Source organism: Trachymyrmex septentrionalis, unplaced genomic scaffold (assembly GCF_001594115.1).
Source record: "Trachymyrmex septentrionalis isolate Tsep2-gDNA-1 unplaced genomic scaffold, Tsep1.0 scaffold109, whole genome shotgun sequence".
In the NCBI taxonomy this organism is placed as follows: Eukaryota; Metazoa; Arthropoda; class Insecta; order Hymenoptera; family Formicidae; genus Trachymyrmex; species Trachymyrmex septentrionalis.
The window spans coordinates 733,649-747,581 of NW_017304217.1; the positions used below are offsets into that span (position 1 = coordinate 733,649).

General features: G+C 33.5%; 1 protein-coding gene across 6 annotated transcripts in view; it reads right to left on the reverse strand.

Moving 5' to 3' along the window:
* Nucleotides 1-13,933, reverse strand: part of LOC108748417 (tetraspanin-1) — a 46,753-nt gene that overhangs the window by 10,819 nt on the left and 22,001 nt on the right. For 5 of the 6 annotated variants that reach the window (XM_018486582.1, XM_018486626.1, XM_018486609.1 and 2 more), the window contains exons 2-3: nt 12,049-12,134; nt 10,583-10,681 (exon numbers count right to left, since the gene is read on the reverse strand). In XM_018486582.1, the coding sequence (XP_018342084.1) occupies nt 10,583-10,681; nt 12,049-12,108 (159 nt within the window). In that variant the 5' untranslated portion in view covers nt 12,109-12,134. Of the gene's footprint in view, nt 1-10,582; nt 10,682-12,048; nt 12,135-13,852; nt 13,923-13,933 lie in introns of those variants that run through there. The other variant, XM_018486600.1, reaches the window with a different exon arrangement.

Sequence of the window (13,933 nt, forward strand, 5' to 3'; positions counted from 1 at the left end):
TTATTGTAATATTTTAATATGTTTAATATGTTTATATAATTTCAAAAATAACAAGGAGCTATATACTTGCTACGTAACAAATGTAAAATACGAATACAAGTCGAACGAAAATCCTGTTTAACCTGTTTAAAGAAATCGTAGAAAAATAAAAATCACGAAGGTTGCCCGTTTATAATAATACTAATTCATAAGCTTTTATGTTTAGTAGGAAGTTTACGATCATCTGTTACAAACTGCGGGATTCCCGAGCTCCACTTGAGATCATCTCGTGTTTTACGAACGAAATTATGCGACTTTGAGCAATTTATGTGACTCGATCCTAAATTAATGCAATTAATTTTACGTTTCCTTAGTTTAATTGCACTTCGACGGCATTTATCATATGATGGCATTATATTGTTAGTTGCATTATTTAAAATGTTTATTTATTATCTGGCTAATCTGGCTGTTATCATTTTCTAATTCTTAGAAAAGAAAAAAAATTCTGAAAACTAGAGAAAGATAAAAAGGTACCTAAATTAAATCGAGATTAGTTAATCTACATTGAATATATAGAAATTAATTACCTTATAGGGCTCTATTCCATGATTCTTAATAATGTCATTAAACGATTGTCGGTAGTAAAGAATGTTTCTTATTTCATAATAAAATAGCGACAAAACTGTCATAAATCCAACAGCAGCTAGAGAGATATTGTTAAGTTTACGACAATTTTGTTACCATTTTGTGTGGTTAATGAGCAGTATTTGTAGAAAAGGAAAAAATTGTTCACAACGAATAATCGTTCGATAATAATTAAAATTTGTTAAGGACTTGAAAGAACGGGGCCCTTAATATAACATGCAAACTAAAGGCACATAAGCTATGAACAATTATTAGATCGAGCTCGTCGCACCAAGTCCATCCAATCGCGAGTATTGTACAGGAACGTGCTTGATATAAGAGGATGACATAATAGCTCGCGAACGGCACTTGGAATACTTATAAGCTCCCTACACACAAGTTGTTGTCATGCGTGATAGATATCGAGTTTCACGAGGCGGATTAACTAGAGTAGAGACATAGACACTCCTTTGTGTGGAGCGTCGCGAGAAACGAGGCGTACATCTGCCGATGCCACCGTCGCGGACTCTCCACGATTTTACATATTCATTGAAACAGAAAATTATAGAAGAAGAAATGAGAGAAAAACAAATCTTTTTCTTCAATATACTCGTATATTTCCGCTCATTGCTTTTCCGAATCGACGCGTGCCGCCCACGCCGGTTTGAGAGCGTAAAGACTAATTGTAATTAGCTCGGGATACGGTTTTTGTGCAAATCTTGGAGTCATACACCATAAATGAAGTATGCGTGTGCAAACTTGATATACGAGGTATAATCCAATCTAATAGTCCAATGTCTCGTGATCTCGTGATAACATAAAGTAACAGAGACTCGTACTAATCTATATATCCATCGCGTGTGAAGATCTATCCACGGAAGAAACTAGATTTCTAAGGACTTTAACAAAGTATTAGTCGATTGATAACTTGAAGGGCTGACAGATCGAGAAAAAAAGAGAGGTCAGTTGCAAGAATTTTTGGATATTACACAACGGTTTCGTTGATGTATCTATAGAAATTTAGATAGATACACATCTGAAAATATTTAGGTCAACGTCTCCAATATATGTTCTCCAATATATAATATTTTCATGTAAGTTTTGACAAATAATTTCTCTCTAATTATAAGCAATAATACAATATTCAATGTTTAGTAAATTCGGTAATTTAATGCAATAATGTAAATATATGACAAATATATGAAAGATATGCGCATATAACATTACTACCATTCAATCCAACGTTCGTTATTTTATTATCATTAATTTTGCGTTTTTAACAATCCGTTTAATTATTATATGATTCTGAAGAAGACCCAAACTAGTGGTCGAAACGTATACATGTATCACTTGTATACGTTCAAATTTGTACACAGTTATATTCTGTGTTGGCTCAAAATAAGGTAATTATAATTAGCGATTTTTTTCCGAGAATGCATAACTATAATTTCAATTCAAGGCCGATACGAGCCTAAGATAATCTATCGCATATACATTCATGCTTCAGTATTGCATTAATTAATCTCAAATTGAATTTACCTATTAACAAGTCAATCAAAAAAATTGACAATGCCAATGCGACTCTCAGTACAACTATTTGATCAAATCAAATAAAGAATTAATGCTGCTGTTTCATTGAGAACAGCACCGGAAATATACTTGAGAATAATTTACAAGTGCTTTCGTGATTCGGATAAGACGATCAACGCCATTGCGTGACCCATCGTTTAACGTTCGCGAGAATGCAGCGGCTTGGCTCTAAAGTCATTCCATTGCGAGTATCCGTCGCGGATTACTTCGTGAGCACGTTGACACTCTTATCTCGAACACCTGTTGAACGGATATCAGATATTTTTAGTACTAGGTACCACCTTGATATAGGCGTGCCAACGTTGCACGTCTTATTGTATTACCACTTGACGATGGAGCGTGTGCCACGAAAAATCAGGTCACCAGGTGAAAGGACTAATAAGAAGGCTGTCTCGTGTTCGGTTTCACCGGCTTGTTCCGCCAGATTGATCAAAACTATTCGAGCGGCGACAGCAAATGATAAGCGACTGACGTGGCTACTCGATTTTATATCTACGAGATGACCATCGGAAAGTTACTGAAACTAAGTAGCTGTGTATTTTGTGACGATATAAGCATGGGAAACAAAATCTGGTTACATAAATTAGAAATTCAATAGTTTTAAGAAAAATACAAATCGGATATTTATAGTTAAATCTATCAAATATTCTACTCAAGATAGAACCAGAAATTTAATTATGATAATCAGATAATTCTGATTAGTAGATAATCACAATGCATTTTGTTTGTATTGTACTTCTTGTTGATATAACCAAAACATTTTTCTCATTGTCAGGGCGATGAATTTAACACTGTACAGAAGAAATCCGTTTTTATTAGCACATAAGCACTTATTAGTAAAAAAGAAATATATATAAGTTTAAAAAAATAAATATAAAAAAGGATTGACAATAATTCTTTTAAAGAGTAGTGTTTAACTCTCATCTTATTTTGTCCCCAGTCGTTACAAAATAACAGCAGCCATTCAGTTTCAGCAATTTCCCAATGGCCACCTTGTATAATCAGCTTAATACTATGAGTCATTCATCTCGCAGATCTAGTGAGTACATTAATTTACTGTTTTACTAGTCTACGAGACACTTATTAGCATCAGTAATGTTGAATTGTATATTAATTTAATGCGCCTTGACGCACTTAATGTGGCTCTGGAGTTGCGAACGATGAGATAAAAAGGTCTTTCTAGAGATTATAACAAGCTGCAAAAAAACCAATAAAATCATTTCTTCTAGATTTAAATTAATTTTAAGCTCTACTTTGGTGAAATTTTAAGATTTATTAGAAATATGTGTGTGTGTGTGTGTGTGTGTGTGTGTGTGTGTGTGTGTGTGTGTGTGTGTGTACTGAATGTGGAAAATACTGCCATAAACGATCTTTCTTGAAATATCTTCGACCAATCGATTAAAAATTTTTTAGAAGATTTAAATTGCTGACACTTAAAAAACTGTAAAAAAATTTTTTTTAATCCTTCTTTTTAATCTTTTTACAATCGCTTTAAATAGCTGTCAATGAACGTAGAAATCTACAGAGCTCTTATCATGCTCTTCAAGAGGATAAATCGTCGGTAATTCAAGGATTAACGCTAAAATAACACGAGGCCCTAATAAAGAATACAGGACCTATCAGGCACGCACACACGCATACGAAGAATCGTGGCACATCATCGAGCACGAGCTGTTGCTCTGAAATGACCCAATTTAACGCATTTACAGTACACGAACGTATGTTGCGCGTGCGTCAACGAGTTAATGCATTTTCTGGAGCTAACGGCGTACGTCCTAAATACCTGTTCGCCCTCGTGCTCGTGGATACATCGAACGTGCCCGATGGAAAAAGGAGGACGGATATCTAAGCGAAAGCCAGGTCCTCTGAATTTTCTCTCTTTTACAAGAAAAATTTTCCTTTCTAATTTCAACCTCTCACTCTCCTCTTTCTCTCCGTTCGTGTTCCGTACGTCATCAACGTATGTCGCCAACACTTCTGACTAATATTCGATATGACTGTTCACGCTGATTATCGTCCAAGGATGAGAATTACCACTACTTATCTCCATCAATCGCTTAAACAGGAAGACAATTAACGAAATAAGCTGAAGAGTCGGAATACTCTCTGGCTGATGGAATTACAATATTATCGAGGAAATGTAAACGATACAATATCTTTAACGATACGTGAGAAGGGTATCCCAAGGGGTATTTAATTGACTTTGTCTGTCGCCAACTTTCGTTTGTACGTTCATTTCCATTTACAATCCACTTACAATCCTCTATGTACATTTAGAAACGTAACGACAGCAATTATACAAGTTGTCCGATAAGTTTTGACAAAGCGCTCGTGTGTAGATAGAGCGGACTAAACTGAGTCAAAAAGGCAATTTTTTATAATTAATATCTGATTAACTATTGCAAAAATTGTAAAATGGTAGAAGATTTTTCGACTCAGTTTTATGAGTTTTCATTCTATATACACACGAGCGCTTGAACAAAACTCGGACATCCAGTATAAATAACTATACAAGCTTTATATGTAGAGTTAATGTACTCGGTTGAATAAACTTAGAAATGTAGCTATAAATTAGTTTATAATTGCAAAAACTATATATTAATATGATTCATTCAATTATGAGCATTAATTCTACATAATATAAAATTTGTACAATTGTTATCATTATATAATTGCTACTACTGTGTCTTTTTTTTCTGCGGAACTCTCAATCAAGCAAAATTTCTGCAAAAATTTTTCAATCATCCTTTGTGAGAACTTTGAGGCGTCCTAAATAAGTCATCTGTTTTACCGACTAAACACAATAATTTTTGTGTCGCAACTTCTTTTTTTTCTTTTTACAAATTTAAAAATCCTTTCCCAGAATTAAAGTATATTACGCATTAATAATAATTACGCATAAATAATACGTGTTTATGGGGTAGAAATTATATTGAGAAAAATGGAAAGTTTTAAAAATTGAAATCTTCCGTATCATTTCTTAGTCCAATATAAATATATGGCATCTAGAGCTATTAATGTCGTGACAACATTTGATTGATATAAAAGCTCTAAAATCTCTACTTACGAAATTGTAGTTCATAGATTAGTAGTTTATGCGAACAAACAATGTCAGGTTTTTATTGTTAGACACCTGATTCGATACGAAATTGCCTTACGAAGGTATATGCATACATGTGTACGTGCGATATCAATGTAACAGTACGTAGTGATGTCAATGACACGTAAATCGTATGTGTGTAAAGTCCTATTGTCGATAAAACAAACGACTCTGAGATTAAGTCCAGGCTGTGTAAAAAATTCTCTTCAATGATAGAAACGGTCAGGTATTTTACGCTTAATATCTCAAACAACTGACCCACATAATTTTGCAAATTGAATCATATTCGCGAGAAGTTTCTAAGAGATGCTAGCTAGCGATGTATAATGGACACAAGTTATATCCGTTCGAATGATTAGAATGATTAGAAGAGACTTTCTAAGCGTCACTGAGCCTTTGCTAATAATGCAACAGTCGAGCTTGGTAACAGTAAATTTGTTCATATATCTAAAACGAATCAAATACTACGATTTTATTTTATCATCCTATTATATACGAGTACGATTCTAGATATGTCTTTATCATCATTTGCAAATCGCTTCGAGAAACTAGAAACGAGTTTGTTCAATATACGACGCGACATTATTATTAACGTAACGATATTTATAGTAGCAACTAAATGAATCATCGTAATTCATATTACTTTGTATATTAAGGATTAATTTTCGTAATCATCTCAATGTTCATTTTCGAGATATTTCATTTTATAACGGATATCTAATCTTACGACACCTCAAATTTTTATAAGGTGAATGACTGTTCTAATTATAATGTTGATCGCAGGAAAACGTACGCGTTACCCTTTCGCTGCACGAAACTCGTCAAACGAAAGCGGCACTTTTACTTTTCTACAGCGTTCCGCTGTCTAGCTCCGCCACCGGGGAACACACAAACGGGTGATATAAATAAAAAAAAAAAAGATTTCAGGTAAGATTTCGCAATGTTCAGCGAACGAGAGAATCAAAGCGGGGCTGCATCGCGAAATTAGAAATTTCGCCGCGTAAAATCATTCGAGGAGCTTCGGCCCCTTGCATGTACCTATAATATACGAGCGAACCACGAATCCATGATGGAGCACCCCGATCCTCCCACGCGTTCCGCTAATGTGACAACCAATCATCTCATCAGCGACCAAGTGCCGATAATTACGTTTCTCGTTCTCCTGCCTGTAACGTTACTGTACCCACGTCGCGTATCACACATCGGTCCGTCGATTCTCGCTTTTTCTTCGAGGAAAAAGTACCTACATTCGCATCTGTATACCTACATAAAATAACTTGTATACATATTAATATATTAATATATAATTGACTTGTATGTATACAGTGACTGCTAAAAATTTCCGACCAATATATAATTATAATTTACAATAATTTTTATTCAAACTGTTTTTCAGTTTCAATCAAGTATCATACTAGATATTTATTTGCAAAGATTCTTTATCTAAGCAACTCAAGAAAATTACTCACTTAAAAGTGCCGAAAATTTTTGGAAGCTACTGTATACATTAATATATAATATGTATAATCAATGTGTACGAAAAGAAGATTTTGTTGAAACATCTGTAAATACGCTAAATACAGATCTGAAATTAATTTTACTGGACCATCAAAATAATTATACGTAGGAATCTCAAGCGTAATGAGCAATGTTGCAAAAAGTCTCAACAGTCCAGCAATTAGTTTAATTGTCTTACATAATTATTTTGATAATCTAACAAAACTATTTTCAGATCTGTATCTAACTAAATTTTTAATATTTCAGCAAAATCATCCTTCGTATGTATGTATGTAAACACGTGTCGTGATGTCGTTGATAAAAGGCAACCGAAGGCGTGGAGGAAGGAAATAGCTTTGCAGTAGCAATTATTCGAAGGAAGCAGCAACTTCCATTCTCTATTGTTCTCATTAACTGCGGCCTTTAAGGTAAGTCACTCTTTTTGTGCCCCTTCTCTCTCCTGTAGTTTATAGAGTCAAGCACCTCGTTAAACCGTAGATTATCCGGTATCATTAAGCGGTTCGTAGTTAAAGAAGGCCTATAGTGTATGTATGTCAGTACACGTGCTGAAAGTAATTTCTCGTGAATTCTTTGAAAATAATACCTGTACAAACAAAGTGTCACTTACTTGAAAAAAGCTTACAATTAATTCTTCAAAGTGGTAAAACACAGTGGTTTAAAAATTTTAACGCGAGTATATGTTTAGAATTTAAGTAAATCATTTACACTAAATTATTTAATTAAAATTATAAAATCTATATATAAAACTAAAAAATATACATTAGTAATTAAATCAAACAAAATTATCTAAAACATGTCATATCCTTCGCAGGCTATCTCCGTTAAATCTTCTATCGTACGTTTGGCATCATTCCAAAAGAAATAGTCGTTTATCTTTAAGCTGATCTAGTTCCTGCATTTCACTTATTAGATTTCAAAGCTTTGTCGAAGCTTTTGGAGGATCAAACGTTTATTCGGTAAATTTCTACGAATTTATACATTACTACGTTTATAAGTTCTCGGACAGCCTTAAAAACAAAACATTTTTGCGTAATTTTTTTATTTTAGCCATAATTTTATTGTTTTTTTTAACTATAAAATAATAAAAACATCTTTCACGGTATGTTACCTAGAAAATTTACTTTTCACCAAACTTACTTTTTTCATCAAAAAATTTCCGTGAAAAATATTATTAAATACGTTTGAAAAATTAAATAAGAGAATGCCTAAATACGTAAAACTGTAATAAAAGTTAAAAGAGGATTTTCAATGAGAAAAAATTGTAAATTTTCAAAGCATTAATTTGAAACAAATATTTTTATTATTTTATAGTTAAAAAGATCAAATTATTGTAGTTACAATTGCTAAAATAAAAGAAATTACAAAAGAATGTGCTTCATTTGATTTTTAAGAGTGTTTCGCAGAAACACTCTTACGCGAATGTTAGTGTTAAAATGAAAATCCGAAGGAAGAATATGCGCGTTTACATTATCGATTTGACGACGCGCTAACATATAATAGAAAAATCACGTACGTGCGATAGTGACACTATTCATGTGTTAGAAACAATAGTATGGTATAACCATGCGTTTCTCGTTACAAATCTGCATTTCGCACGTGCTCGTGCAATGCGAGGCTAACTGCATTAGATAATTTTTCAATGTTAATAAAAAGATTCATCGACAGAACGAAGCATAAGGAGTCATACTTCTGACGTATGCGTCACATACGTAAGAGAAGGACGCATTTTTTATACGTTTTACCTACAAGATAAACGTACAAGAACAAGAGCTTTTCTAGTGATATGATGAATATGATAATCGCAAGAGAATCGATAATAAATCCAATTTGTTGGAAGTCGAACTTCCTCGTTACACCTACCGCTAATTGCGTAACAAATGACTTACGACGTAATTAGCACGCTTACGCAAGAGAAATATCGCAGTATGAATAGCCGACTCTGTAAGGATACGTGCAAGTCATTTTTCTTCTAATGTATTTCTGACGAGGAGGAGAGATAGGACGTCTCTGCCATAAAATTCTTTCGACAATAAATTTCGAGAAACAGTAATAAAATCGGTAACCTATGCAGATAGAATTGATCAAAAATGCAATTAATTATGCTTTAACATAGAAAACAATGTCACATAAATTTAAAAACATTTCAATTGTGAAACGTTATAAAAAATTATTTCAAATGGTATTTGAGTTGCCATTTGCCCTGCTTCCTTTCGGATACCGTCCTCTTTTTTTAGGGCGTCCAAGATAATTATAAACATAAAATTATGCATTATCCTGCTCGGGAATATTATTATTCCAAAATCTACAATAGTCATGTGATTTCAATTATTATTAATACGCAATTTTTTTTACTGATTTATGATATACAATTGCAAAGTAAAAATGTAATGTAAAATATTTTTCATTGATGTGAATTCTTTAATACATTTTATGTTTATGTATTTAATTATTTTATTAATATTTTAAAAATATATATTAAAAAAAATACGTAGAAACAATTATAAATCAACAATAACCTATACTAAACAAACCTATACTAAAACTTTTTATTTTAACCCTTACCCTACTAGGTACAATTTGGTGCCTCATTCATATTAACGGGAAAATTAGAATCTGTCAGTTTTTTTTTCACCTATTCAGAATGATTTAAAAAAAATCTCTAAAAATTTCTCCAAAATACTTTCAACTTTTTAGAATAAATTGGCACTTCATTTTGGAAAATAATAAAATGTAGTATAATTGATAATTACCGAAAGACGCAAAGAAACTTGCACGAACAGGAATCCCTCGGTAACTAGTGACTCCCCTTAGTAGGGTAAAAATTAAATAAAAACATTTTATAAAAACATTTATTTATTTTCCAGGCCAAATTGTTTTTTGGTCTAATTGTACGTGCTAATAAATAATTACTTAATTAGTTAAGAAATAATTAAATTAATTATTGACTGTTCTGACCTATTTTAATCTACACGCATATGCATCCGGGCTTACAAGCGAAATGTCTGGGATTATTGGCTTATAAGTTCTAGTTTTGAAAATGTTGATATGACAATCTTAAATGAAATTCAATATGGCATCAAGCTGAGATCCTGAGAGACCCAATAAAAGTCAATCGTTTTCACGCGAAGACAATGTATTTCATCATAAAACTGTCAATACGACGCGACGTTCAAGAGATAGATGTCGAGTTAAATAATAAATAGTCCTCCTCCAGTTTAAAATTTGTCAGAATTCGGTAACGAGAATCGTCGCGCATTTAACAAAGCAGCAGGAAACGCTCGTGGGCTGCAGCAGGATTTTAATACAGCGGAACTCGTTTGCAAACCGGTATTTTCGCCAGGAATTGTCCAGCTCGTTTAAAGTATCGAAAGTATTTATCCTGCTTTTGTTCGAACTCGCAAAAGATAGGAATTAAGATCGATTTGAAAGTTAAATTTATCAAACTTCGCTGCACGTCGTCGTGCGAGGTATGGATACGCCGTTCTCTGTTCACGTCAGCGTTCGAGCACAAAGTGCTCGTTTCTTTGGATATTTGGTATTCGGCCAATTCGCCACTTGTACGCCACGATCACGCGAGCAAGTGGCCGCGCGTAATGTCAATTAATGACTTCCTCGAAAAAGAAGTTAGAAGAAATGTCTGGGGACAAGTGCGTGCAACCTGGATCCCCTTCCCTTCCCTTCCCTTCCCATCCCTTCCCTTCCAATCCTTATTCAGCAATGTCGGTATAATGAGGATCTAAGTCTGCGATAATTAATCTGTTTTCATCTTACCAGCAAGTCGGATTGATCGAGTTTCGCGATGAGATTGGTGAAGGAGGTTCTGTCAGCGAAAAGCCAGATACCGACAGTCAATGCTGCTCCTCCGGCGATCTGTAAAAACACGAGGCTTTAATGTATAGGTTTCCGTTCTGCTTCGTGGCAGAACCTCAAGGCTACCGTTTCTACCAAAGAAGACAGAGAGGCCTTAACGCTCGTGCTTCGAGGCAGGCAGGCGATTCCTGCCTGCGATTTTAGTAAAAAAAATTTCACTTCGTATACGTCGCCTTTCTCGCAAGTTTTGTGCTCGATCAGCCTTCTAATTTAAAATTTAAAATATTGAAAAAATTAGTTAGCAGTTAGATACAGATTTGAAAATAATTTTGTTGGATCATTAAAATAATTATGTACGACGCATCCAAGGCGTATCCAGGGAGGAATTGAGAGGTTCAACTCCTCTTCTCCTTTCCGAAATTTATGATGAAAAGTTATGTGTTTCCTATTCAAAATCAGGAACGAGAGAGACATTCCTAAGCTTTAAAATAAAAAAAATAATTTATTAACGCAAAAAATTACTGTTTATGTGATAACAGGACTGATAACCTTCTTTCCCATCAAAGAAATCCTTGATGCGTAATAGAACACGTTCAAGCTGGTTGCTAAAATATCAAAACTTTTTACAACATTGTTTATCATATTTGAATTTTTCTATAAATAATTTCATTTTAATGGCTTGACACAATTATTTTCAGCTCTGTGTGTGTGTGTGTGTGTCTACTTAAATTTTTATATACTTGAGCAAAATCGTACACACACTTTGGATTGTGACGTCCGAGAAGCAACGTGAATTTTCTATAAGTATAAACTAAAATAGGTCAATTCTCTCTCACGTACCCGTCACTCGTGTTCGATAGATTGGATTCATGAAATGTACCGAGTAGTTCTCTTTCTGATTCAAGGATTACACGCTACGTAAACATCTTGATATCGACTGTCACAAAACGCTTTAAGAAATAAACATCATGCGGATTGAGCATTACATTATATCTGCACTCGCTGATGAAAGATAACTAAAAGGAGCTTTCGACACATTTTGCCAATATGTATTATCGAGCACAACGGTGCCTTGCAAAATGATCTTATTCTAGCGTTCATTCCTGTGATATAGTAATACATTTGAAAAACCAGAAGTTCTAACGGTATGAATCGAGAGATTATTTTATGAGAGAAGATTTCGTGTAATTCCACTGTACACCTCGTCGAGAAAGTTTGCGTACCTGTGACGGTGATTAATCCTTCTTGAATCTTTGATACTACGCGTATAATTGGCTGAATTAAACGCATAGAAAATGAGTGAGAAATGTTTCGATAACTTCAAAGTAAAGATTTGCGAGGAAATAATTGCGCTAAATTATTGCTAATTGCAATATTTCTGAATTACGATTACGTTCGCAAACATAAGAAAACTTGTGTATACTTACAAAGAAAATAAAGTTGAAGAAGCAGAGAAAGTACTTGGCACACTGCGACATGCAACTCATTTTCGGTAATTATTTTTCAACTGCACCTGTAACAAATCATCATGTTCATTGATTATACATGCAGGATTTCAGATTTTTTAGGAGCTAAATTTGAAAGAAGTCAAAACGTCAAACGTGTAAATTTTCTATTCTTTTTTTTTTAAGTTGAAGTAATTTTCTTTTATTTCGACAAATAATTATAAATTATAAATAGAAAAAATATCTTCAATATCTTAAATAACTTCATTATATAATTATAAATTATATAAAGATATTTTTCATGTAACACACAAATCCGCTAAATAATGATTTCTCTCAACATTTTCAAGTAGAGAAAAATAAACTTGAAATTGAGGATTCAGGAACATGTATGAAATAAGTGGCCTGCCAAGATTCCAAACGCCTTATAAACACACAGTTTAATTAAAAATTCATGGTAACTGATAAAACATTTTTATATTGATATCATATTTTTGAAGTATAATGAAGAAGGGAAAGAAAAATAAAAAAAAATCAAGAATTTGCGAATTGCAACTGCAGCTCGCGCTATTAAAGCGCGACTAAAGTATGAAAAAAGCGCGTTAAATTTATGAATACATTGTCGCGCTTGCACTCGAAGTGTACTTCGATAGGAAGGTGATTCTGTGACAGATAAATAGCCAACGCCTGGTTAATTAATGTAGGCGAGCGTGCAAACGTAAACGTGTCGTCGTGTGGCGTGGGCGGAAAACAAAGCGAAGAGAATTGTCCGAATTAGAGCAGAGAGCTTGTTGCCAATCGCTCTCAAGGATGTTATTTTCTTCGTCGACATTGACGCGTAAATTAAAACGATTCCGACAATCTGGAAACGTCCTTGACTGTTTTACAATAACGAATGTGACTTCGTTGCAGATCAAAGTGCTCCTCGATATCCCACGGCTCTCTTCGTACCTTGTGAGAATCGTAATTGTAGGCAATAAAGGTATCACACTTAATTGTCGCGCACGTTATTTCAACAATGTCGGAAATTGAAACGATAAACAATAAAATTCTGGGAATTCTATCTTCTCCAAAAACACAAACTATTTTCTTATATAATTTTTGTATTTTAAAGCAGACAATTTGTGTTTTAAAGCGAAGAATTTGTGTGATAATTCAGTACCTTACGTTAGGGTCTGTCTAATCTTTTCAGTCTCGATTATTTTTAGTACATAGTAAATTCATCCATTTAGTAAAGATTTTAATATCACGATAATAAGTTCAATCACAATGACACAGTGAAGTAGGCATAATAAATTATTACAAGTATTATAGTCATATTTAGGAGTGAAATTGACTCTTTTAAAAGTTAGAAGAGTTATACTGATAATAAATAAATAGGTTACACATTTTTTTTTTTTACCTCTCTGGTTGATTATCACTGTTTGAGTCGCAATAAAGATTTTTATCAAGATAACAAGAAAAAAAAACAAAAATTCGGAAAAGGCCCTATTGCAAATAATTACCAAAGTTTGTATAGTTGTTACTTTCATAATTGTTTTTGTTTCCCCCCAAAACTGTAAAAGCAACAATGTAATGTTATTACACCGCTGCACTGAGATTCTTTTCTGTGTTTCCAAAGCTTAAATCTACTCGAGAGAGTCAGCTTTGTTTCGGTATTCACTATGATTTCATAAACGTATTGCGATCATTTCTACCATTGCGTTCTTCTATATCCGCAATATTCTACCCTTTTCATTACTATTATTATCTTCCATACTTATTCTCTCCTTACTATTTATCTTACCACGCTCCGACACTTGTGTAATATCCTTTCTCTCTGTCTTATATCACTGCAAACTTGCTCTCACGATGAAACGAATAGAAC